This window comes from Musca vetustissima, unplaced genomic scaffold (genome assembly GCF_032173495.1).
Source record: "Musca vetustissima isolate MV318-11 ecotype Yass unplaced genomic scaffold, APGP_CSIRO_Mvet_v1 utg561, whole genome shotgun sequence".
Classification (NCBI taxonomy): Eukaryota; Metazoa; Arthropoda; class Insecta; order Diptera; family Muscidae; genus Musca; species Musca vetustissima.
The window spans coordinates 143,095-169,285 of record NW_026886958.1 but is presented as its reverse complement, the minus strand read 5'-3'; the positions used below and the strand labels follow the sequence as shown (position 1 = coordinate 169,285).

The window sequence follows — 26,191 nt, the reverse complement described above, 5'->3', positions numbered from 1 at the left end:
TCACAAGCCAGCTAAGCAAGTAAGTACAAAGGTTTCGGGGTAGGCCCCATACAATGGTAGCCCTCGTTTTTCGCTTTTTTTGAAGATCTTGCTTATATTTGTCAACCGAATTGGCTCAAATTTTATATTTTAGTTTTTTTTTGCTACTTTCAAAATTTGGACATTTGGCCACATGTTCCAATTAAATTGTGTGGAATTTGGGATTTTAGTTTTTAATTGTCAGCCACTCCTCTGGAGAACATATTCCACGACATTAATATGATCATTGGTTAATTAAAGGTACCTAACCTAACTTTCAAAATTTCTGTAGGGGAAAAATAGAACAAAATCCAAAATTTGAAGATAACAACACCATTAATCATCATTTTCAAAATTAATGGTTTTCGAATTTTTAAATACTGTGGCATGAATAATTTCTCAGACACGCACTCACACACACATACACACACTGGCGTCATAAATTAGAAAGATGGGCAATAAAATAGACACAACAATCACAACAAGTGTAATAGAATACGACGATGGCACGCATCTTTTCATCAATAAGATCTCGGGGAGACATCCATTCATCCATTTCTAGACACTTCCAAGTCTCGACAATTGTTTGTTCTTGTTATTTATGTGTTGTAACCATTATTATCTCATACTCACACACAGTTTGAGTGGCAATTTCCATTCGGAGAATATTTTTCCGGGTTATACCGCAGATATCCATCCATCCATATTTAGAACGAAAAAACAACATTGGCGCTATGTATCGTGTGTTATGACGTACCTGGCCAAGATCATTTAGGTATTTATTTGGGCTCTTAGTTTACAAATTAGATATTCAAATGAATGCTGAAAAATATTTGTTGGTTGTTGTTGTCAACCACCAGAAAAATTTTGTTTTGGCCGGGCCCCAAAAAAACACCAAAACACAAAACAAAAACATAATTTAAAATTGTTGTTGTCGTGTTTTTGTTTTTTTTTTTCTCTTGAATTGTTTTTTATTTGTTTTATTAATATGTTTCTATTTTTTTCTACTTTTCATTAAAAAGAAAAAACAACAACACTCTCCCCCTGGCCATGTAACGAACGATGACAACAAATAGCCAAGATTTGTTGACTGGCTGGCTGACTGACGATAGACTGTTGCTACGTGCCGTTTGTCTCGAGTTTCGTGGGGAAGTCTATTCACGCACAGTCCGATTACCTCCGTGCGTCTGTCAGTTGCCTCTTCCGCCTGTGTGTTCCCTCATACGCACATGAGTTGTTTTCAATTTATTCTTGTAGTTGTAGTTGTTGTTATAGTCCGATTTATACGTTTATGAAATGTTGACCTTGTTGTTGTTTACATTTTACAGTTTTTATTATTTTTGTTTTATTTTTTTTTTCGATCGGATCGTTTGGGTCGCCTCTGTTATGTTTTCTTTTGGCCATCACTCTGAATTCTTTAAGAAAAAAAAACAAATTGGAAGAAAAATCGGAATTACGTGACACCTCCCCACAATGTGGTAAATTCTTTATCTTCCTGCTGTTAATGTTTTGGTAAATAACTCTAATGAAGCCATTATTATGATAACTGGTATGGTTACTGAATGGAATCACGTGGATTTTCTGTTCGGGAAAAAGAGCAGATGTGTCAATTTTCGAAGAAAGTTGGGATTATTACAAGGCAATTGATTTTCCAAGGAATTGTAAAGCTAGGCTAGGAATGATAACATGAAAAATAAATAATTCAATATTTTTTTAAGATTTTATTTTCTAAAGAATATTGACCCAGTTTTGAATAATATAGATATTTGGTCTATTCCCGTAATAACTGATTTGTTGTTTGTTCAATATTATAAAAGAAAATTGCTATCGTATTAAAAAAGTTACATTCTTGTAGGTTCTGAAACCGATATATTATTAGTTCTAATATTTAATTTTTGGTGAATCCACTTTACTTTTTTATTATTTTTTTTTTTTAATAAATAAGTCAGTAAAAATCTGACAATCTAATTATTAACGGCAAAAAAAAGAGAAAAGACAATGTAAATGTTGTTTTATTTAATAAAATATTCTACAGTTCCATTATTTTTCCAATATTTATTTATTATTTATTCTGGAGCCGATATATTATTATTTCTAATATTTAATTTTTAGTGAATCCACTTAAATTTTTTTAATAAATAAGAAAAATAAATATGACTATAATCTAAATATTGGCGGCATCGAAAATACAATGTAAACGTTGTTTTATCTAATAAAAATTCAGCAGTTCAATTACTTTTTTCAATATTATTTTAAATTAATATATTTTCAATTTGCCACACATTGTTTCAGTTAAACGCCAATTTCCGTTTCATTAGATATGTATGCAAAAGCTCATAGCTATGAAACCCACACATTTGTTAGTAAACACTATTCACCACTAGATGGCGCACATCGTAAACACTGCCCTTACTTCAAATGAAGCACCATCGCCTCGTCTTCAGTCGGCTCGTAAGAAGTTCGAATTTTAAGGCGTCAATTGCAGGGTGCGGAGAATGATTAAAATACACTTTTTCTCACGAATGCTCACGGCGAGGATTCGAATGTTTTTCAATTTATCACGAACGATAAAACTTCACTGCAAGCGTCATCGATTCATTCATTCGCGAGCATTGTTTATTTGAAAATCTCAAAAAAGAATCATTGGCGAATGCTCGCAAGCGCAGAAATAAACAAAAGGGTCATAACAATATTTATGATGGGTTATTTTCTTCTTATTTGGAAAAGTTTTGTGACGCTGTTTACAAAAATGATTTTTGTTTTGCTTGCATATCTGTTATTACTCGTTAGATGGGACCATAATTATTACTTTTTCTTTTTCCAATCGCCAAAGCCCAATAAAATACAACAGGTAACAAGAGAAAATGGACACATCACGTGTCTATGTAAATTTGATTATTTTTTTTTTTTACTTCAAACATTAAGATATTGATAAAATAAGTAATTCAAAGTAGAATATGGATGAAAAATAAATAAAAATGACTTCAAGCAAATAAAAAAATGTTATATAAAAAAGACATTACATTTAAGTTTTCTTAAATTCCTTATGAGATATCAATCAATTTTTCTTTCCTTCTTGTCATAGTGTAAATTAAATTGATTTTCATACAATCACCATTCCAACACAACACTTTAAACCTTTTAATGTTGCCTAATAGGTTTCCTTTTGGCCCAAAGGCATATCGAAATATTTGTGTCTTTATTAAATGAAACAAGCATTTTTTTATTACTTGTATTAGAACAAAAAATAAAAATACCGACGGAATGTTATTCTCTTTACATGTATCACAATAAACTAAACACAATGTGCATTAGCGAACATTTGCGATCATTCTTTGCCATTGGCGAATGAACGTCAGAAATGATTTCAACCAAATGAACGCAAACAAAAAATTGTATTTCTTATCATTTGCGAGCGAATTTTTGTGCAACCCTGCTTGAAAGGCTTCTATCACCTAAAAAAGGCATTTTAATTTTCTATCGCCCAAAAAAGGCATTTTAAGGCCTTTAAAGGCTCCTATCGCCTAAAGAAGGCATTTTAGTTTTATGTGATCTAAAAATGCATTTTAAGGCCTTTAAAGGCTTCTATCACCTAAAAAGGCATATTAAGGGCTTTAAAGGCTTCTATCGCCTAAAAAAGCCATTTTTGTTTTCTGAGGTCTAAAAAGGCATTTTAAGCCCTTTAAAGGCTTCTATCGCCTAAAAAGGCATTTTAAGGCCTTTAAAGGCTTCTATCGCCTAAAAAAGGCATTTTAATTTTCGGTGGTCTAAAAAGGCATTTTAAGGCCTTTAAAGGCTTCTATCGCCTAGAAAAGGCATTTTAAGGCCTTTAAGGGCTTCTCTCGCCTAAAAAAGATATTTTAAGGCCTTTATAGGTTCCTATCGCCTAAACAAGGCATTTTAATTTTCTATCGCCTAAAAAAGGCATATCAAGACCTTTAAATGCTTCTATCGCCTAAAATAGGCATTTTAAGCCATTTAAAGGCTTCTATCGCCTAAAAAAGGCATTTTGATTTTCCATCGCCTAAAAAAGGCTTTTTAAGGTCTTTAAAGGCTTCTATCGCCTAAAAAAGGCATTTTAATTTTCCATCGCCTAAAAAAAGCTTTTTAAGGTCTTTAAAGGCTTCTATCACCTAAAAAAGACATTTTTAGGCCTTTAAAGGCTTCTATCGCCTAAAAAAGGCATTTTAATTTTCCATAGCCTAAAAAAGTCATTTTAAGGTCTTTAAAAGCTTCTAACGCCTAAAAAGGTATTTTAAGGCCTTTAAAGGCTTCTTTCGCCTAAAAAATGCATTTAAGGCCTTTATTTTCATAGCAAAAACCATCCACACATTAATATCGACCATAAACTAAATTTGAGTACCATTTAGTACCAAATTTCATGATTCGAGCTCTAAAGGCTCACCCAAATCCAAATTTTCCATTTAGCACACATTATCCTCTTCAACCATCCAACAAAACTTTATGCATACCCCGATCCTACATCACCACAAATTTCAGGATTCCAACTCTATCGGTTCACCCACAATTTAAATTTAACCAAATTTAGTACACAGTAGTACGAATTTCCAAAACTTCCTACATATCCCAATCCTACACCCCGACAGTGATTCCAAATCGAAGTTTCAGGATTCCAACTCCATAGGTTCACCCACAATTTAAATTGTACCAAATTTAGTGCACAGTAGTACCAATAACAAAACATCCTATTTACCCCAATCCTACATCCCACAGTGATTCTAAATCCTAGTTTCAGGATTCTAACTCACAATTCAAATTCTAAAAAATTAAGTACACAGAAGTACTTATTTCCAAAACCTACTTCCTTCCCCAAATCTACACTCCAACTTTCAATATTCCAACTCCTTTGGTTCACCCACAATTTAAATTGTACCAAATTTAGTACACAGTAGTGCGAATTTCCAAAACTTCCTACATACCCCAATCCTACACCCCGATAGTGATTCTAAGTCCTAGTTTCAGGATTCTAACTCTATCGGTTCAACCACAATTCAAATTGTACCAAATTTAGTACACAATAGTACTTATTTCCAAAACCTCCTTCCTATCCCAAACCTACATTCCTACAGTCATCCTAAATCCAAGTTGAGGATTCCAACTCTATTGGTGCACCCGCAATTCAAATTGTACCAAATTTAGTACATAGTTGTACCAATTTCCAAAACTTTCTACATACCCCAATCCTACACAGCCACAGTCATCCTAAATCCAAATTTCAAGATTCCACCTTTTTCGGTTGACCCACAATTCAGATTGTAGCAAATATAGTACACAGTAGAACGAATTTCCAAAACTTCCTACTTAACCCAAAGCAACACTCCCACAGTGATTCTAAATCCAAGTTTCAGGATTCCAACGCAATTCAAATTCCAACTCCATAGGTTCACCCTCAATTTAAATTGTACCAAATTTAGTACACATTAGTACGAATTTCTAAAACTTCCTACATATTTCAAGTGATCCTGACTCCAATTTTAATGATTCTAGCTCTATTGGTTCACCTAAAATTCAAATTGTACCAAATTTAGTATCCATAAGTATTAATTTGTTAAACTGAATCCTGACCCTAATCCTACATCCCTACAATGATCCTTACTCCAAATGTCATTGTTCCAACTCTATCGGTTCACCCAAATCCAAATTGTAGGAATGATAGTACGATTTAGTACTTTTCGTACACTTAAGTAAAAAATTTAGTACTTTTCGTACCGTACTAGTACGAATTTCCAAAAACCGAGCCTTATCTGTCACCTTTGGAGTGTCCTCACCCAAAACTTCAATATTCTAGCTTCAGCCGTTTAGTATGGGCGATGATGAATCGTTAAATCAGTCAGTCAATCACTTTACTCATTTATTAGTATAGATTTTTTTGAGTTTTCGTTATTGTTTACTTTTTGGTGCCGGTGTTGCCTTATTTCCGATTTATTTTGCGAATGCGTTAGCGTTAGTGATACAGAGTACCAAATTGTACACTTAACGCATTTATTTATTTATTAATTTATTTTTCAAATTCATGATGCCTAGTCTTTCGACCTTAAGGCGGTAAACTACATTAAAATGTTAAGTAAAACAGTATAATAACAATTATAGTAAATTAAGTTTTAAGGGGGGTGGGGGTGTTGATAAATTACTCAAAGTAGCATTACTATGTACAATAAAACATTAAAATTATAAATGTAAATTAATGTAAAAAATACTAACAGTATAAAATTCATTCTGACAAATTCAATTAATATTGCTCAAAAAGGGATGTAAAACTGTTCAAATAATATTATAATATAAATATATATAAAATTAAAAACCATTATTTAAAAGGGAGGGATTGAAACTACTCAAACTTCTTAAATATTAACATTAATTGGGCAATATAAAATTTAATGTGAGGGGTCGGAACTACTAGGCTCACTTAACATATTTATAGTTAATTGAAAATATAAACAATTTAGAGATCGGAATTACTCAAAAATTTTAAAAATATTGATCGTAAATTGATAAATAAGGTGGCATATTTTTACATATATAGGAAACATTAAGAATTATTTTATACAAAATATTCTAAAAGTTTCATTCGGAAAGCGTATAATGAAAAATTAAAAGATCTTAAAGGCAATGGCAAACCATTGTACCGCCGGGCAACTCTGACGAGAAATGATCGTTCCAAAAAGGGTGTTAACATTGGAATGTGTATCTGTGGATTCCTTAGAGATCTGGAAAACCGAAATTCATTTACTAAAAACAACTGATCTTGCTTATTATAACATTTATAAAAAAGCAGCATGAACCGAAGTCTAATGAAATCAGCAAAAGTACTGCCGAGGAAGTCTATGACAAATGGGGTAACATGTTGTCAAAACTTTAATGAGTATATATACCTCATCACTCTATTAAAAGCGATCTGCAGCTTCCTGATAACATAACCAAATGTCCCTGAAAAAACTTCAATGCAGTATAATATTAGTGGCATAATTAACATTTTCACAATGCATTTCCTCATTTCAACAACAAGACAAAGCTCAGAACTATAAAGCTTCCTCAACATGTAATTTATCTTAGAAACCAACAAGTTAACATGACACTCAAACAACAATACCCTGTCCAGTACAACACCAAGACATCTAATGCTCTCCACAAATTCAATTTCAATGTTACCGAACTTGACTATTACTTCAACCCCACCACGGGGACCAAACTTTAATACTTTCGTTTTATACGGATTTACCGAATAAATTGTCGAGTGACATCCAATTATTCATTGTAGAGATAGCAAACGACACAGCACTTTGCATAACATCAGGGAATGCACCATCGCACTTAAACAGTAATTGAATATCATCAGCAAATGAAAAGGGCTGACAATTGTTGGAAATGACCAAATCAAAAAAATCATTTATAAACATTATAAATAGTAGTGGACCAAGCACTGACCCCTGAGGAACACCACTAGTAACAGTTAAAAGATTAGATTGTTTGCCACTAGCGACCACATATTGAAATCTTTCCTCTAGGTAGTATTTTATTAACAAACATGCTGTTTTAGAAAATCCGAAGTGACTACACAACTTAACAATCAACAATTCATGATCAAACCTATCAAAAGATTTTTCTAAATCAATTGAAAGAAGCATACAATATTCCTCGTTGCTGACAACTTGTCGAATGCTATCTGTAAGACCTACCAGGAGCGAAGTCGTATTTCTTTCACGCCTAAACCCATATTGGGCATCATGTAGCAAAAGGGGATATGATATATGCTCCATGATCTGCCTTTTCATTTTGGAAAGAATTGGTATAATTGATATTGGCCTGAAATCATTTTGCCTATTTTCCACTGGGATGGAAAACAAGAGGTCATAATCATAGTATTAACAACATTAACAAGAATATGGCTACCCACAAGAGGTAACATGATTTTTAGTAATTTAAGAGTCAAGCCATCATGCCTCACAGCTTTCGACTTTATTAGGGAGAATACATCAAACATTTCATCAATCGTGACAGCACGAAAAGAGAGTCCCCTATCATCCCCATAGAAAGAACAAGAAGGTTGCGAACCAGAGCTTTCGCAACGCATTACAGAGTAACACCCTAGGGTTGATTTTTATTATATAATTTTAGTACGATGCTGAAATTCTTGTTTACTTGGGAGTTCATATTTTCCAATTCCCCAAAATTTATAAAAGACGGGTGTCCTCTACTTGGTCCTTTTCTTGCTGGTTTTTAGTTAATAAAATAAAACAACATTTCACAAATAGATTTCATAATAAGCAAATCATTTTCATTTATTTTATATAATTTCACTTTTTCATTGTTGTTGTTGTTATAGTCTAATTAAATATATATAGATATATGTGTAATTTAATAAAAATACTTTTTATATTTAATGCCAGAAGAAAAATCTAAACAGAAAACTAAATACTTAAATACCTAATTTTTATAAAAAAAATACCCAAGAAGAATAAACATATTAATAATAATTTCAAATGATATGGATGATTTTGTGAATAAATGAAAATGAATATGGGCAAAATAAAATAAATTAAAAAACGAGTGCATTTTACTTTTTGTTTTTTGGTATAGAACAATTTAGTAACAGAAAACAGACTTTTAAAATCTTTTTTGTTTTTTTTTTTTTTTGGTGAAACCTATAAATTAAAACGGTAAATAATGTGAATAAAAATGGAATACTAAATCTAATAATGTTGCCTACCACTTTGTGTGTATTGTGTGTGATGATGATAATAAATCTTTTCGTTTCCATTTTATTAAGTAGTATTTTGTTGCTGTAATCAAATTTGTAATAATAACATTAATAATTAATTAATAAAAAAATTAAATTTTTTAAATACATTTGGCTGAAGTTTCAAAGAAATATCTTCCTATGTGACTTTATTGTTTTCAAGTTTATTTTATATTTTGTTTTAGTTCGTTTTTGTCGGTGTGGAAAGAAAATTGCCTCAAAAAACAGATCTAATTATTGAGGCGGTTATGTATATATAGTTCCACAATTTCTACATTTATATTATAAATCTACAAGTTACATATTTTGTTTTTTTTTTAATTATATTAATATAATACTTCTAAATTTGTTTATGTTAGGATTCCATGTTTTTCTCTGTTTCTAGCATTTTGTTAGGAGGACTTTACCAATCAAGTTTTGGTTTCTTTTGAATAGCAAATGTTTTTTTTTTTTTTTTGAAGGCCTTAATGGGTGGATTTATAGGGACTCAATAGATATATTTTGTTTTGATTTTGTTGTTGATAATATTTTTGTTTTATTTTGTTGTTGGTTAAAAAGTTTTATATTAGATCCTACCCTAGACTGCCTTAATTCTCTGTTTATATAGTGTTTCACATTAAACGTTTTTTTCTATATTTTTGTGTCTTTACTATATCCAAGTCTTTTCATTTTTGTTTTTGAGTTATAAATTTCTTGTTGTTGTTGTCATTTTAATAAAAATGTGCGTTGCATATAATATGTATGTTTTGTAGTTAGATATATAAATTTGTATATGTATTATGTGTTATATTCACACACACACATACTCTACTACCACACTCATTTAGTAACCATTTAAAGATTTTTATTTGTTTTTTGTTAATATTTTAACGGGAGGAATTATAGGGTAATTATTTGGTGGTCTTTCAATTTTCGATTGCACTAAGCAATGTCCAGGTGTATGTGCTGAGGGATCATGTGCCCCTTGAAATTTCACTTATGTCCGTAGTGAATTATTTTCGAAACAATATTTCATTATTTTTCTATGAAAAATTACATTGCAAGAACAGGTTTTGTAAAATGATAGTTCAGAATAGGATTTAGTTTCTATTGCCTTTGACGCAAACAAAGAGATACTCTTATATCTCGAAAAGTATTTAGAATTCTGCTTAATAGTTTTTGTCTTCAGATTTGGGTATATTTTTTGTAGAACCACTCTACTTCTATTATGATCATGGTCTTGATATTTTTGAAATGTAATCTGTGGTCGAATTGTGGTAATAGCTTTTGATAATCGCCCAACAAAGAAAAATTTCCAGTTTTTTTCCAGGTATCCTTACTTTCCGCATTCAAAATTTTCAATTTTAATTTGAATAATTAAAAAAAAAACATTGAAGTTATATGTGGGAAGTTGAATTTTTTATTAATCGCTAATATTTTTTAATCAGAATATTGCTTTAAATATTTCAGAAATCAGTTGAAGATTTTCTTTCAACTATCAAAATTAAGCAAATACTTAATTTTTTAATTTTTGATTTTAATTTTTTTTTTAATTGAGGTTATGTCTGGGAAGTTGGAACTTTTCTTTGTCCTTTTTGGCATCAATATTATTTAAATTTCCCCCGGTTATAAACTTCGAAATCCAAATTGTTACTCTTAAACCTTAGGCAGTATATTTTACCCTTTGAAAATTAATTAAACATTTCTATTTTGATTTTAATACATTGAGGTTATGTCTGGCATTTCTCTTTGTCATTTTTTTGTTATCTCCGTTTATATAAATTCTGAATATTTTCCAATTCAATTATTTACCTTAAAACCATAGTGGCTACATATATGAAATCAGTTGAATCTATACTTTCTATAATCAAAATTAATCAAAAAAGAAAAAAAATTGAAAACTTTGAGGTTATATCTGGGATTTTTTTAGAATATTTCACCGGTTATATAAATTCAGATTTTAATGCAATCAAAATATTTACTACAAAACCATGGAGGTTATATTATGGAAATCAGTTCCAAATTAATCCTACTTAAAAATTCATTAATGTATTCAAAACTGCTAATTTAGAATTTTCTATTTTCAATAAATTGAGATATATGAAATGTTTGGAATTTTTCTTTGCCGTCTTTGCCCACAATATTGTTTACATTTTTAGCGGTTATATCAATATTTTCTAATTCAAATGTTTTCTTTAAAAACTACGGAATAAAAATCTAAATTTCAAACAATGATATTTTTAATTTGGAAAACATTGAGGTTATATCTGGGAAGTCAGAATAATTATTTGAAGCGATTGCAATATTTTTCAACATGTCATGAATTCTCCTTTTGATAGTCCTTATAATTAGGCCAGGCAAATCCAAACAACGGAAAAATCAAAATATTTCGTTAAATGAATTTTCAATTTTCTTAGTGTTAAAAAAACAGTGACAATTAATATAAAATTTGCAAATTTTAATGTAGAAATCCTATCCAAATCCAATTTTTCGAAAAATGAATCATTTTTAGTGTTGAACACGATGATCGTTAAGAAAAAATCGGTATCTCCTATTCGTTAGCAGCAGTTATAATATTTTCCGTGGAATTGATTCTAATGTAGAACATTGTATATTTTATAAAAGTCTTATTATTACGTTTACAATTTGTTAAAAATTTTGGATAGTTAAAAATCTGAAAATTACAATTTAAAATGTTACAAATGAATATGTGTCCAATTTAATAATATTTGAAAACGGCATATAATGTAATTACTTTCGCACATAAAATACTTTTCGTTGTGACCACATGTTTGCAATGCAATCGTGATTAATATGAAATATTCGTTTAACAATAAATATTATAACAATTTGTGTTTCTTTCAATTAATCATCATTTGCTTATTACATTCAAACAAAGAAGTTGACATTATTATTATTGGCTTCCAGTCCAAATGCAAATACAGTTATTTCATATTTCACTCTATTGATTTTTAAAATACCAAAATTATCCCTATTTTTCTTTTGCCTTAGTTTTGAAATTATTTTCTTATACCCAATATTTGTCTTTGTGCCATGGCAATTTTTGTTGATGCCGATCCATTTGATTTCCCAGCAGCAGCAGCCGAACTTGCCACGCCAGCTTTGGGTTTTATTACCGTCAATGGTGGTGAATTATCAAATGTTGTACTACGTACCAACGTACCAGGTTGTGGTGTAGTCGTGTTTGTCGCGTTTGCTGTCTTTCCACTTAATTGAGATCCTTTGTTTGTTGCTTTTGTCGTTGTTGTTTGTTGTTTATTCTTTGCCTCATCCACCCTACGCCAAATCCCGGCAATACGCGATTGGGCTTGATTAATTTTTGCCGCAGCATTTTGTGCTGCAGTAACAGCCGCATTTGCCGAATTCAATGTTGAATTGCTACGCGATGGTGGAGTAGTGGTTGAAACCCTTGTCGACAATACGGCAATGCGTGCAGCATTGGTTGTTACCCTTATATTGACATTACTGTTTGCCCTTTGAGGTTTTGTTATGGAACCACCGAAAGTTCTGCGATTATTTGTTACAGATAAAGCGGAATTGGCTGATGTTGGGAGCTTTCGTGTACTGGCGGTTTTTTGCGGTGATGTATTGCTGCTGGGTGTAGACAATTGGCGTTTCATTGGCAGCTTTGAAAGTTTGGATTTTTTGGGACTAGTTTCAACTACTGGCACTGTGGAGGCATCCACGGATGGTTCATCTTTGACAAAGGTGCCTTGACGTTCCAGCGGGGCGGGCGGTGGTACTTCCTTTGCCACCTCGTTTGTGGTTTTCTCTTTAACTGCAGCATCCTTTAGAGGTTTCTTTTGGGCCAATTTGGTATTAGCAGCCACAACAGAAGTTCCATTGGGTTTTCTTAACTGCAAATTTGGTTTTGTTGCTGTAGCAGGTGTTGTCGCTTGTGCTTTCACCGGTTTACTTGGCTCACTGGTTTTTTGAAACTTCATACTATAGGGAGAGACATATTGTGGCTTCTTACCTCCCCGAATCGCCTTCACCGGCGAGGATTGTTCCTCTTCGCCATTTTCCGCATTAGCATCATTATGGCTCGCATTTTTTTCACCGGGTATAACAATCCTTGGTCTAATCACTTCTATTGTTTCCGTTTCTGGATCATCTGGCTCTTGTTCTTCTTCACAATCTGTCAAGACATGCGGTTTTGTATCATAGTTATGACATGATTCTGTTTCAGAATTCTGATCATATTCCAAACTTGTTAGATCTTGATCCAATTTAGTGTTCAATTCGGTCTGATCGGTTGACAACACAGTATCACTGGTTGTGTGTGTAAATCTATAATTTGAGGTTGAGGTTATATCTGTGGAATTGGCTTCTTGTTTTAAATGGGCCTGCAAATCAGAATAGCTTATAGTTTGAGTTCTATAACGTTCCTGACTAGATCTTCTTCGGCTGCGTGGTGTATTTTGTAAATCATTCTCTTGTTTTTGTTCATCATCACCATCACCGCCGTTGCACTTTCCATTCTCTAAGGTGTTGCTGTTGGTCTCATAGTTGGTTATCTCAATTTGTAGCGTCTCATCTTTTTGCGCCTCCTCAATTTTTCTTCTCAACTCTTCGCTCATTTCCCCATCAATGGTATAGGTACGATAACGATCTTTAACAACTTGTCGTTTCTGTTTTGGTGTTAGATTTCTTATTCCCAAGCCAGGAGACGATGTGTAGGATTTCTTTGGTGTACTTTCCGCTGAACTGAAATCATAATCGGATGGTAATGGTGTAATATTTCCATCGTTATAGGTATGTTGGTCATCATCGCGTGGCAATTGATCTTCACTGTAGCTCCGCAATGTTATGGTGTCACCATCCTCACCGCCCAATGTTACACCACCCCCATTAGCTGTTTCATAATTTGACACCGTCACGGTTGTGGCCATGCTGGCACAATCGTCGGCAATTTCAGATTGTATGCTGGAGACACTTATCATCGAGTCCAACAGTTCGTCCATTAAGCTGGGCGGTTTTATGTTATCCAGTAACAAGTTGCACGAAGAATTAACCGACTCCGCACTTCCGCTAAGATGTGGAGGCATTTGACCCAATGCTCTGCGTGCTACCAAACCAGCAGGTAATGTTTTGCGCGGGAATTTCGGAGACTTGAAATGCATTTGCGGAGAATTTTGCAGTGAATTCGGTTGTGTATGGGTATCTTGATAATAGCCAGAAATATTCAATGAATCCATTCCGGATGGTGGTCGAATATTGTCCAAATCCAGGCTATTAATGCTAAAGGTTAACTCTTCCTCACAATCAGTGTCTGCAGCCTGTAGGTTATTGGCCAGTTTTCTAGCCTCTTGGGCTATGAAGGTAGAATTTGTCATTGCACTGACATTGAAACACAACGAAGGAGCAGCGGCCGCAGTCTGCACAATACCACCCAATTTGAAATTCAGGCCACAGGAAGAATTTTCAGATGTTGCCGATTCGTGTTTATCTGTCTGTTTACCATCTATTTGGGTTTTATCCGATACATCCCCGCTCCTTTCATTTACCAAAGTTTTGTCGGTATAACAATCAATGGATGACGGCTGAGAATCATAGTTATAACCACCATTGCCATTTGCCTGTTGTACACCAATATTATCGAAATCTAAAGATAAATCCGGTGCCGGCAATTCATCAATATTCGGTGTATTCTCTGCAAAATCATTTAGCTCCTTGTAATCAGCCGTGGTGGCTTGATCTTCATCATCTTCGTCATAGGTGATGGAGACAATTTTGGGTACCGACATACTAACACTGGGAAAACTTACATCATTAGGGCAAGTGTCTTCATCCCAAGTGTCATTGGAAATTGATGCCGTTGTTGTGCAATCATTGCCGCCAGAACTATCCGTTGTCACTGTGGCTTGTACAAAATTGTGACTATGATGGGTAGGACCACTACTGTTGGTTCTCAACTGTTCAGCCGAAGAGACAAACTCAAGGGTTAATCTTTCGACCGATTTTAACATTAAATCGGGATCTTTGTGTTTTTCATTTTCCTGAGGTTTATCATTCACTCTTGATTCCAATGAGACTGTGGTCTCCATAATGAAAGATTGATTAGATTCATCACTTTGGACGTTATGGGCGTCCTCCAATTCCTCAGATTTACACCCAATACCGTTCATTATCCCGGGAACGTTCTCGTGATTTGGAAGATTTACGTCGTTGGGAACTACTGGATTCTGTTGTTCCGCCCCCACCACTGAGCTGAAGGGATTTCTTTGATCGTTTGTGTCTACGCCGGGACTGATGGTGATGCTGTTGTTGGTGATCTGTTGCTGCGGTAGTTGGTTCGAAATGTTGTCGGTCTTCTCTACGTCTGGAGCTGCTGTGATGGTGGTGGTGGTGTTGATGCTGGTAGATGTGGACAAACTGGAGTTGTCCATGGATTTGGCACTTTGTGGGCGAATTAGTTCCTCCATTTGAGCAGCTGCAGACGTAGCCTGCCCGTTTTTTGGCTGATTGTTGTGCAAAACGAGAGCCTCACGGGTCAATAACGAGGGAGGATTTTGTTGTTTGTTGTGGGATTCACCAATCTTTTTCATGATTCCGGTATTGATGCATTCCATCAAGAGTTTTTCATCCCTTCGATCACGTTCGCGGACATGACGATTTGGTGTCAATTGTTTTCCCTGGATTGGCAGAGAATCAAACTGCTTTAAATTGGGATTTGATTGGGTGGTGTTTTGATCGTTCTGACCATTCTTGTGAGTTCGATGAGAATGGGAACTGCGTGTGTGTTTTCGTGACGAAGAACTGCTACCACCACCCATATTGCTATCACGATTCTTATGCATTCCCGTGAGAATGCACAACTCAAATAGCGATTTCGATTGGTTGTCATTGGAGTCACTGGAATCTACGGAGCTATATGATTCATTTCCTGCCATTATGGGACCGTAATTTTGTTTTGCACCATTGTTGGACTGCTGAATTGGCTTTTCAAACTGGCGGGCAGTTGTTTGGGATGTCAGAGAGGATGCTGAGGTAGCTGCATTGATGGGTATGGGTTGTGAAGATGATAATGATGGGGTGGTCTTGTGATTACCCGTAGAAGTCAAATTTGTGGTAAAACCCAAATTCGATTTTGGTCTATTGCAACCAGCGGCAATAGCCTGTAAAGGAAGGGTTGAAATACAAGATTTTAGCAAAATAAAATCAATTTAAAGTGAATAGACAATCGAATTACCTGACTTAACAGATTGGTATCATCTTCAGATTCAATTGAGAGAGAACTCAAAGAATCATCTTGCCACTGTGGTTCCCTGCGAGCATCCTCTGCAACTGCACTTAGTAAGGGTTTGTTGTCGGCACGCATTTGGAAATTGTTGCTATTTGGTGCGACTCTCATAGGATTATTTTCATTGCTGTTATTTCCCATAGGGCTGTGCAGAATGAAAAACAGATTTTAAATGTCAGTTGCCCAAAAATATTATCCTTTTTCAAACTTACCTTGCACCAGCAGCTGTTCCACCTTGCAAAAGTAAGGCAGGTCCCACAAGACTAGATCCAACAGTTAGATTGGAGAGACCAGACATTACGGAGAAATTACATGGACTATCTTCAACGCGGTATTTACTCATTTCATCATTGCCCGTTAGATACGGTGGTAGGACATTGCCTCCTCGTCTCAGCATGGCAATGGGATCCATTACATTGGTGGTGGCATTTTGTGGTAATGATGGATGCCCATGATTACTGCCGACTGGTTGAGCTGATATTTTAGGTTTCTCTTTGGCTGAAGAGGATTTTTGCATACCCTCTCGGATACATTGCTGCAGAATATCAATACCAGCAGCAGCACCACTTTCCGAAGCATTCGATGACATATCATCGGATAAATTTAGGGATCGCCTATTTATTGCTTGCTGATGATTCCGCGAAACAGAGTTACTTATTGTCTCATAGACAGTGTCATCTTTAGCATCATTGTTGCTGGAACCCAACGATATGGCCGATAGATTTGTATTACTACCAACTTTGGACAGCAAGGCCGGTGTATCCTCCGTATAATATTGTTTGGGTTCATCTTGAGCCATCATCGAACTTACCGGATTATTGATCGAAGATCTATTGTCGTCATTGTGCTGGGAATACATTGAGGGTGCCGCAGCTCGGTTCATACCCATATTTATACACGAAGCCAACAACAAATCATCGTTGTTATTCGTGTTGCCGTCTTCCTCCTCTTCACCCTCCGATATGGTGTTGGTTGTTGTGGCAGCTGTTGGTTGAGCTTGGGGTGGTGATTGATTTGTGGATGACGCTTCGTCGTCCATCATTGAGAGGTTACTCAAACTGGTGGCAGTTGAGAATTGGGCAGGGGTGTTTTCAACATGAAATGTACTGATATCATCTTCGAAGACACTACGTAGACACCGTTTGCCATTGTCTCCCGAACGCATTTGTTGTGATGTTCTTGGGACATTGGGAGAAGCACCGCCAGAGAAACATGCTTGCATCTGGCTGTTACTGGTATTGGAGTTCCTACGTGGCGATTGCGGCATACTTTGTGTGGGTGAATCCGGTATCTCGGAGGGTGATATTACACCGCTAGCCAAACGACTAAAATCACTAACCACTGAACTTTTGTCATCCAACGGCCCAACATCTTCCTCCGCCAAGGAGTCCATTGATGAACGTCGTGAAAACATTAGCGGTGTTTCCAGGGCTGAATTAATTTGTGGTTGAGCTGGACCAACCAGAGTGGAAGATGTTGGTGGCTCAGGAGGAGAATTTGTTTTCACTTCCGGCTCGTTGTCTAGCTGTTGCTTTAAAACACATTCTGTGTCGTCTTCTTCTTCTTGACCTCGGTTTGTGGTCTTGGCATTGGATACTTCATGCCTGTCTTTGGCTTCGTTGTGTTCCGGTTGAGGTGGTGATTCATCTAAGCTGCTCAAGGATTCATAACGACTGAAATACCCCGGAGTACCTTCTTCACAATAATTTACCGGCTTTTCAGGTGTATACGATCCTGAACCATATGGATTTGAATTGTGAACAGATGGTTGTTGATGAGGACCTCTACTAAATTTACGAGAGGGAATATGACCCCCAACACCACCACCACCACTACCTCCGTTTGAAGCTGGTGTTTCTGAACTCTCTATGCCCGATGGCAAATCATTTTCTCCATTTTTATCTGAGGTTTGTACCGATCTCAGATCGGTTACGGAAGCTGCATTTGATATAACATAGGGTGTATCTTCGGTTTGATAACATTTGACACTATCCTCCAATATTAGTAAAATTTCACTGCCTTCTGTCTGAGTTTTGGGCCGAGTTGGACCATTAGACGAATTTGTTGGGTTCAGTTTCTCTTGTCCTTCATTATCATTTTGTCCGGAAGGTGGTGATAAATCTATATCGGATTCCAATTGATTTTCAGCATAGCGTAGACTAAAATCTGTTGGTTGATCCAAATCGGTTTCCTGATATGTAGCTGCATCATTTTCCGGGTCTTCTCTGGAGGTGCCATGTTTGCTAATGTGTTCGGTATATTTTTGTGAATAATCAATTGGTTGTTCCTCGGCCGGTTCAACATCCCGGGGTAGAGCATAAACTGCACTGGCCGATGGAGGTGGCCTCACCACAGATGAATGATGCAATTTACGATTGGCATCAGATGCCGAATGAGATCTCATTAGTTGATCGTAGACAACGCCATCCGATTTAGCAGAGAATACTGAATCGCGGCTTTCACTTTTGGTAAGCATTGCTGAGCGTGTTAGACGGCCAGATACCGATGCCCCAATGCCCCCACCCCCGCCCATTACCATGGATCCCAAGGCCCCGGCATGTAATGGAAAGCGATGTCTTTGCAAAACCGATGATGATCCACTTGAACCACTCGGTGCGGTGGCATCATATGTCGGTCGATCTTTTGGATTCACGGTATCCAAATTATCACAGGTTTCACTGTGTTTCTTGGAGGCTGCCCCCAATTCCTGCTCCAAAGCCTTCTGCTTGCGAACATTCAATGTTGGTAATTTTTTCAAATTTAAAGACCTTGCAATGGGATCCAAATGATTGGTATTCTGAGCAGATGGGCGAAAATTTAATAGGTTTTTCAAAGCACAGGCACTACCCTCAGAGATCATGGCATGTTTGGAGTGAATTAACGACCTCAGCATGGGCACTGCACCATTGTCCCAAAGAAATCGTTGATCCTCGGGACATCGAGCCGATAAATTCCAGAGAGTACCACACGAATTGCTTACCACCGTCAAACTTTCCGATTTGAGTTGCTGAAGCAAAATCGACAGGCAATTATGTTCCCTCAGTATCTGTCGATAATCCTCACGGACAGCTATGTGAGAGGAAACATTTCTTAAAATGCCACCAGCATTTTCAATAATTTTCAAGGTCTTACTGGGTCCTTCATATGTTAGCATACGCACAATAAACGACAGCGCACCTTCTACAGCACAAAATTCAGCCTTGTTGGTACTGCAATGGGCCGATAGATTCCACAGGGCGGATAATATGGCCTTCAGGGTATTTTCACATTTATTTTTCATGGCAGCCTTGGCCAATGCCGTCACAGTCCCAATTTCATTTAGGACCGCCTTCATCTGGGCATCAGCCCTCCACGAGAGGTTACGCAGAACACTAGCCGTCACCTGTAGCAAATCGTCGGGTGCACAATCCAATTGAGCGACCAGCGCTTCCATAAATAGCTTTTGACTGCAGAGCAGGGCCTTGTTGTTTTCATCGCCGAATGTGAGATTGGTTAAGGCCATCAAGGCAAAACGTCTCAGTGAATTGCAGCATTGATTTTCCGGCTTTGGACCATGCACAGCATGATCCAAATGCACTAAACTGGGAATGGCTTGTAGAGCACCCAATTCGCACATGGCATGGCGATGTTCTTCGTCAAAGCTCACCTTCATCAGCGAGGACATGGCTGCCAAGGGATGACGATCAGCATCATCGGCAATGGCTTCACCACCACTCTGCAGAAGGGTGCGCAGAAAATTACAGTAGTCCATAATTTGATCCAATAAACGGAGAACTTTGGCTTCCCTACGTCCGCACTTTTCATCTGGATGTGAGTGGACAACATTGTGCAGCGCCATGCCAGCCCATTTTCTAGGCTCATCGGGACCACCATCAGCATGTATTATTTGCACCAGCAATGGTATACAACCTGATCGACGTAAAGTATTACAAGTTTCGGGATTTTTGGAGAGTTCGTGAAATTTCTTGGCCATTTCTAGGGGATCATTGGAGCCCAACATCGAGAGTAGAGAATAGACACACTCAACTTTTGGTTCAAAATCATCCAGCTTGTTCGAGGAGGAGGCATTTCCACCCTCGTAACGACTATCAAAACTTTGTGTCCATGCCAAACCTTTGGGCAGGCGGGACATGGGTGGTATATCTTTGTAACGTTCTCGGGATGACCTAAATCCCGATAAATTACCATGCATATCCAATGCCGAACGTTGCTCATTGTGCCTTTCGAAATTTCGATCCAAACTGCGATGTTCACGCAATTGATGTTCGTTAATCATGTAATCGGGTGGTATTGGATTTTCATCCAAGAAATGTTTACGTGGTTTACCACCGCTTTGCATGGATATATTCAAATTGAGGGTGTTATCGTCTTGGGTAAACTCCTTCTTCGTGTAACCACTAGCTGCCAATTCGTAATCACTTATTTCGCCATCCTTTTCAAATTTTTTATCCATTTTTAATTGTTCCCCACTGCCGCTGCAATTATTTGTCTTTTGCGGAAGATTGGTGGACGTAGTGGTGGTGTTGTGGGCGGTGGCGGCGACGGCGGTTGTGCTATTGGAATTCTGACTGGCATTGCCAAAATTCATGGCCCTGTCAAAGTGTTCTATAAAATCGGGTGGTGGTATGGCATCATAATCTAAAAAATGTGGCTTTTTAGTAGCTACCGAATCAACATCGACATCAGCAACATCTACATCAGGATTAGCATCGTCCGAAAAACTAATGGAGTCATCTAAATCTGGTGTTGTCGCTTGGGACTGAGTCTTTTCGCCAGCCGATGAACGAAACATTTTGGCGAATATTTTTTTTTTTCTTTTTTCTGTTTCTGGTGATGTCTCAATAATTAATTGCAATGAAAAGCAACGTGAATGAGGTTGTGAGAGGGAGAATACGGTGAGATGTGGTGTTCTTTGTGTATGGAGGTCTCTGCTGTCTGCCTCTTGCCAGCAGTCCAAATTAAGCCACACTGCTACGCACGACAATGGATATATTCATATTTACGCTAGAATTCTGTAAGAAAAAAAAAAGAAAATTAGTAAAGAACTCATTATATATTGGAACAAAGAGATACATATAAGAGATGGGCAAGCACATACGATGTTAGAAGGCTTCAATATATATTTCCGTTATTTAACAAGTTATTAGGTTGAATATGTTCTCAAGGTTTACAAATAAATGCAGAATTTAAAAAAGAATTCAAATTTGAGTACATTTGGAGTTGCAATTTGTTTATCAAAGCATGAATTTAATGGACTATCAGATAATAGAACTAACTAGAATTACCTAAAAATTGTAAGCATGAATTTTCATACAATTTCCTGGGGACTATCAGAGTTGTAATCGAGGTATTTCATAGATTAAGGGTTTATATAGGGAAAAGACACAGGCGGAGACCCAAACTCAAATTGGAATACCGAATGAGCAAAATATGCTAGAAGTAGAATATATCCAAGGTCACGACCAAAAATGCTGCTAGATAGATTACGGAATCTCCATTTCGGTGTATTTCCGTTTTAATAACATTTGACCCTATCGTCCAATATTGATCCAAAGCAGTTTCCTGATATGTAGCTGTATCATTTTCAGGATCTTGTCTTGGAATGTCGGATAGAGTGTCAGACAAGATGGTAGAAGAAGTGAGAAAGAATATTGCTAAGGGGCATCTTACTCCGGCTCAAAGGCGAACATTAGATTAGCAGGAAAGAACCGCAGGCGAATGATAGTTGGTCAACTTCTTCGGATGCGAAGAAAAGTATTAATTCCAAAAAAAAAAAACTTCCTGATTTTTGTTTGCAACTCTAAGTCAAAAGAGGCTGTCTCACAAACCCATAACCAGAGAGTGACAAAGTTGCCTCTATTGCCAAAACGGAAAAAACGGGTATGGTGGATCCTATCATATACAAATGTTATACGATTCGTCAACGATAGTCAAGTTCTCACGAAGCTGATAAGAAGCATTATCTCCTATCGGGAACAAATTAAACTAATTGTAACGATGAAGAAACACCATCGCCGACTGAGGCCATCCAGAAGAGCCTCCTTCGGAAGAACAATCAAATGTTATATACTACATATCGGGATAATTCTATAATCTTAGTTTGATAAAATGAAGGTCTCCGGATAAAACCGTTAAAACTTATTTTTATTTTAGCATCGGACACAGAAGTACAGAAACTGGGAAATTAAAACATTTACCTGCCATCACTTCATCTTCCGTTCGACAATGAAATATCGGAAACAATTGTAGACAAATTCGAAGAGGGTCGAAGTCTTTGCAATGAATGAATGAAAAATTGATGGCTCAATGATATGAAATGTTAAGCAGCAGTGTCAAGATAAGGAACGGAAGCAGAGCCTAAATAACTCAGTATCTGTCCACGAGTCACGCCCTGTTGTCATCCCGCGATCGAGAGCAACAATCTCTTACAGATGAGGGTGTCTTGGCATCTGTAGTCGAATGTACGGCTACAAGCACTCAGCCATCGAGCAACACCGATTCGGAGTTGAGGAACCACAGGGGAAGAGCAATCTCGACCCAGCCTTCAGAGACAATAGGGAGAGAGAGAGACTCAACTTCAAATTCTGAAACTGAACATGATAATCAGACAAATATAACCGTCTGCAAGAGCCGCAAGAGAGAAGAGGCTGACATGATGATAGTAGAGGTGAGTAAGCTGAGTCAGTCAAACCAATGTCATAGGAGACTGCAACGAGAATCCACTGACGAAAGCAGACGAAGCTGGCTCTGCTGAGTCGGAATCTTCCGCAAAGACCGGGAATCCCAAAAGGACCAACCGGTATTTACGAAAGAGGGAGATGACAGCAACAGATGATAATGAGCCGCCGTCTTATGCCAAGGTTGCGAGGAAATGCTATCGAGACGAGCTCTGCTATGCCGCGGTCGACGGGGCGTCCGGTAAGCTAAATAAGGAGACCCATAAGGAGGTGTTAAATGCGGTCAACAGCAAGATTATGGAACACCTACAACAAGGAGGGGTCTCCATTGACCTGGATACCTGCGCATTCAAGTGGGACTATCTAATGCTGGAATTTGAAACACCAAAAAGCATAGAAGCCTTGAGGAAGCTAGTGGCAAACATTGGACCCATAGATGGAACAATGAAACTTAAGCTGTTGAGAAAAAAAGGCATTCCTCAACTACAAAAGGCTACAGTCTTTGGTTTGTGGCAGCGATTTCGACACGAAACGCATGATCAATGTCTTCAGCCTACAAAACAAGACGCTGCATATGAAGAAATGTAAAGTCTTCCACAGGGAGGAGAACGAGGAAGGGACTCTCCTTGTGTTAGGCGTGGACAGGTCTTCAATGGCAATGCAGGCTAAGACCAAGGGCAAGGCGCATTACGTGTCCAACGCCATGTACTTCAAAATCGGCAAGGCAAGGATTGGAGACGATGAAGCCAAAGCGAGAGAAAAACACCCAGCAACAAAGAGCCTACAAAACAAGACACTGCATGTGAAGTCTTCCACAGGGAGGAGAACGAGGAAGGGAGTCTCCTTGTGTTAGGCGTGGACAGGTCTTCAATGGCAAGTCTGGCTAAGACCAATGGCAAGGCGCATTACGTGTCCAACGCTATGTACTTCAAAATCGGCAAGGCAAGGATTGGAGTCGATGAAGCCAAAGATAACAGCGAGGGGAAAAGATCATGGACTCCCAAGAAAACCGGTTACAACTGATAGCAATAATCCAGATAAACCTCCATCGGAGCTAGACGGCAACCCTGGCCCAGATGTAAAAATAAGTCCTATCTAAATCAGGACTAATAATAAAAGGTAAAATACACATCGCACTGATCCAGAAACCTTGGACAATTAAAAATAAGGTCTCTGGATTAAGCCATATAAATTACGAACTCTTCTATGCAAATACGGGTTCTGGGCCGAGAACCTGTATAATATGTCACAAAAATGTATGCTTTCTCTTCTCCGCAGAGTTGTCAACATCGGACGCCACTGTACTAAAGCTGGGGAAGGGTAGCCTCACATTATTGGAATTATAAAATATTTTTGTTCAAGGAGTTTTTTTTCCCGAAGGTGCCTTCATTAAATTTAGATATTACTAGCATATGCCCGCTACGTCGTTAGCGGATTTTTTATAGTTAAAATAAAAAAGCGTTAATTTAGCTTTACTTTTGGACTAAATATAAATTTGAAATATTTCAAATAAAATATTAGATCCTACTCAGATTCTTTCGAACCGAAACGTTGATGCGTAAATCTACTTAACCTAATAAATCGAGTACAACTTTCTTATATTTATTTTTCTGAAAGTGTATGATTTTCTCGATCCTCCCGATGGACTAATGCAAATAGTACGTTTTTTAACTTTTTTGCTTCTTTCGGTAATTAAATGCTAATGGTAAAATGTGTGGTACGTTTTAGTACTTGTGTACCCTTATAGTACGAATTTCTAATATAATATTCAGCAAAGCGCATCATATTATGGAAAATTTTTGTATGTTACTTGTTACAAAATCCCCATTGGAAAAATTTTCGATATTTTTTTATATCCTCGACATAAAGATCCCGCCCATTATTCATAACATCGGAAGTCCAGTGTGGTTAGAAAACTCATTGAAATAAATATCTGTACTTTTAAGTAGAAGTTTTAAAAACATTTTTGTTTACACGTGCCAACAATTTAGTACTTGTGGTGTTTAGCGGCTTGTTTGCATAGTTTCACTTATTTGTATATGAAGTCTCGTCCGTTTTTCACTACATCGGACGTTTGAACCAAAATACATAATCATTCGTTGTAGTATAGATCCATGTCAAATTGGAAACTATATTTCATGTAACTCGCAGTAATTTTTAGTAAAAGTCTTCGAAAAATATTTCCATAAAACATTTTAATTGCCACAGTCAAAGATAAATACTAAAATTCAGATATCTTTTTCTAAACTTTCATATTTAGTAATTTTTAGTACGAATTTTCAAAAAAACAAAAAATACATTTTTTAATTTGTTATAGCTAAATATACATACACAATTTCTGGACTCTACCTCTACTACTTCTGTCGTATACAATATTTAGTTGTTTACATTATTTTTAATAGAAAAATCCTTGTACCAAATTCTATATCCACCCGTACCGCCGTATACAATATGTTGGGCTTTTTAGTACATTTTAATATTATAGTTCCAGATAAGTATTTAATAAGAGTTTCTATCTTTATCCGTTATACCGTACCCAATATTTAGTACTTGTATACTTTTATTTATTTATTTATTTTACCACTTCTAATCGCTCAATACCCATGTAAAATTTTTAGTAGTTTCCATACTAACATTTATTAGTTTGTAACAATGGTACAGAATTTTGTACTTATATGTGAAATAATTAAGTAACATACTATGTTTCAGTTGTCCTTTAATATTTAGTACCATTTTAGTACTAATTTCAAAAAATTATGCACAGCGAAGTATTTGTAATAGTCAAATCAACGTACCACGTTTCAGATTTCTATTTCTAACGGTTCCATTGTATTTTTTATTCAGTACTTTTTATCACCTCATAAGTACTAATTTGTAATAGTAAAAGCTAATTCCTATCTCTATCGGTTCTATTGTAATATAATATTCAAAACTTGTTAGTACATTAGTATTCATTTCCAAAAGATATTTTTGCCCATCGTTCTATTTGTAATAGCTTAAGTTACATACAATGGTTCAGATATCTACTCTTAATTGTTCCATTGTAATATAATACTTTTTAGTACATTAAGTACAAAATTTGTTCACGGATTCCCCTTCGCCTATCATTGACACAGCTGCATTCAAAATTTCAGAGTTCTACTTCCAACCGGTGTAATATATTTTTAGTACTTTTTAGTACCATTTCAATACTAATTTCCAAAAGATATTTTTGTACAGCATTTTATATGTAACGGCTTAAGCTTCATATTAATTTTCAGATAATTATCTCTACTGGTTCCATTCAAATATAATATTTAGTACCTCTTAGTACTAAATTCCAACTTTTTCACACATGCCCTTTGGATTATTATTGACAAAGCTGTCTACCAAATTTCAAAGTTCTACTTCCAACCGTTCCGGCGAAATAAAGTTTTAGTACTTTTTAGTACCATTTTAGTACTAATTTGCAACAAATATATGTGCACGTCGTTCTTGTTTTCATAGCTTCAGCAA

At 36.3% G+C, this 26,191-nt stretch overlaps 1 protein-coding gene across 1 annotated transcript; it reads right to left on the bottom strand.

Annotated features, from left to right (window-relative positions):
• Window positions 1–11,775: 11,775 nt before the first annotated feature.
• On the bottom strand, window positions 11,776–20,827 carry LOC133334447 (adenomatous polyposis coli protein-like). Its single transcript, XM_061542744.1, has 3 exons — window positions 16,232–20,827; window positions 15,969–16,164; window positions 11,776–15,894 (listed from the first exon to the last, which is right to left on the bottom strand). The coding sequence occupies exons 1-3, from the start codon at window positions 20,809–20,811 to the stop codon at window positions 11,776–11,778; spliced, it is 8,895 nt and encodes a 2,964-aa protein (XP_061398728.1). The 5' UTR covers window positions 20,812–20,827.
• Between the last annotated feature and the right edge of the window lie 5,364 nt (window positions 20,828–26,191).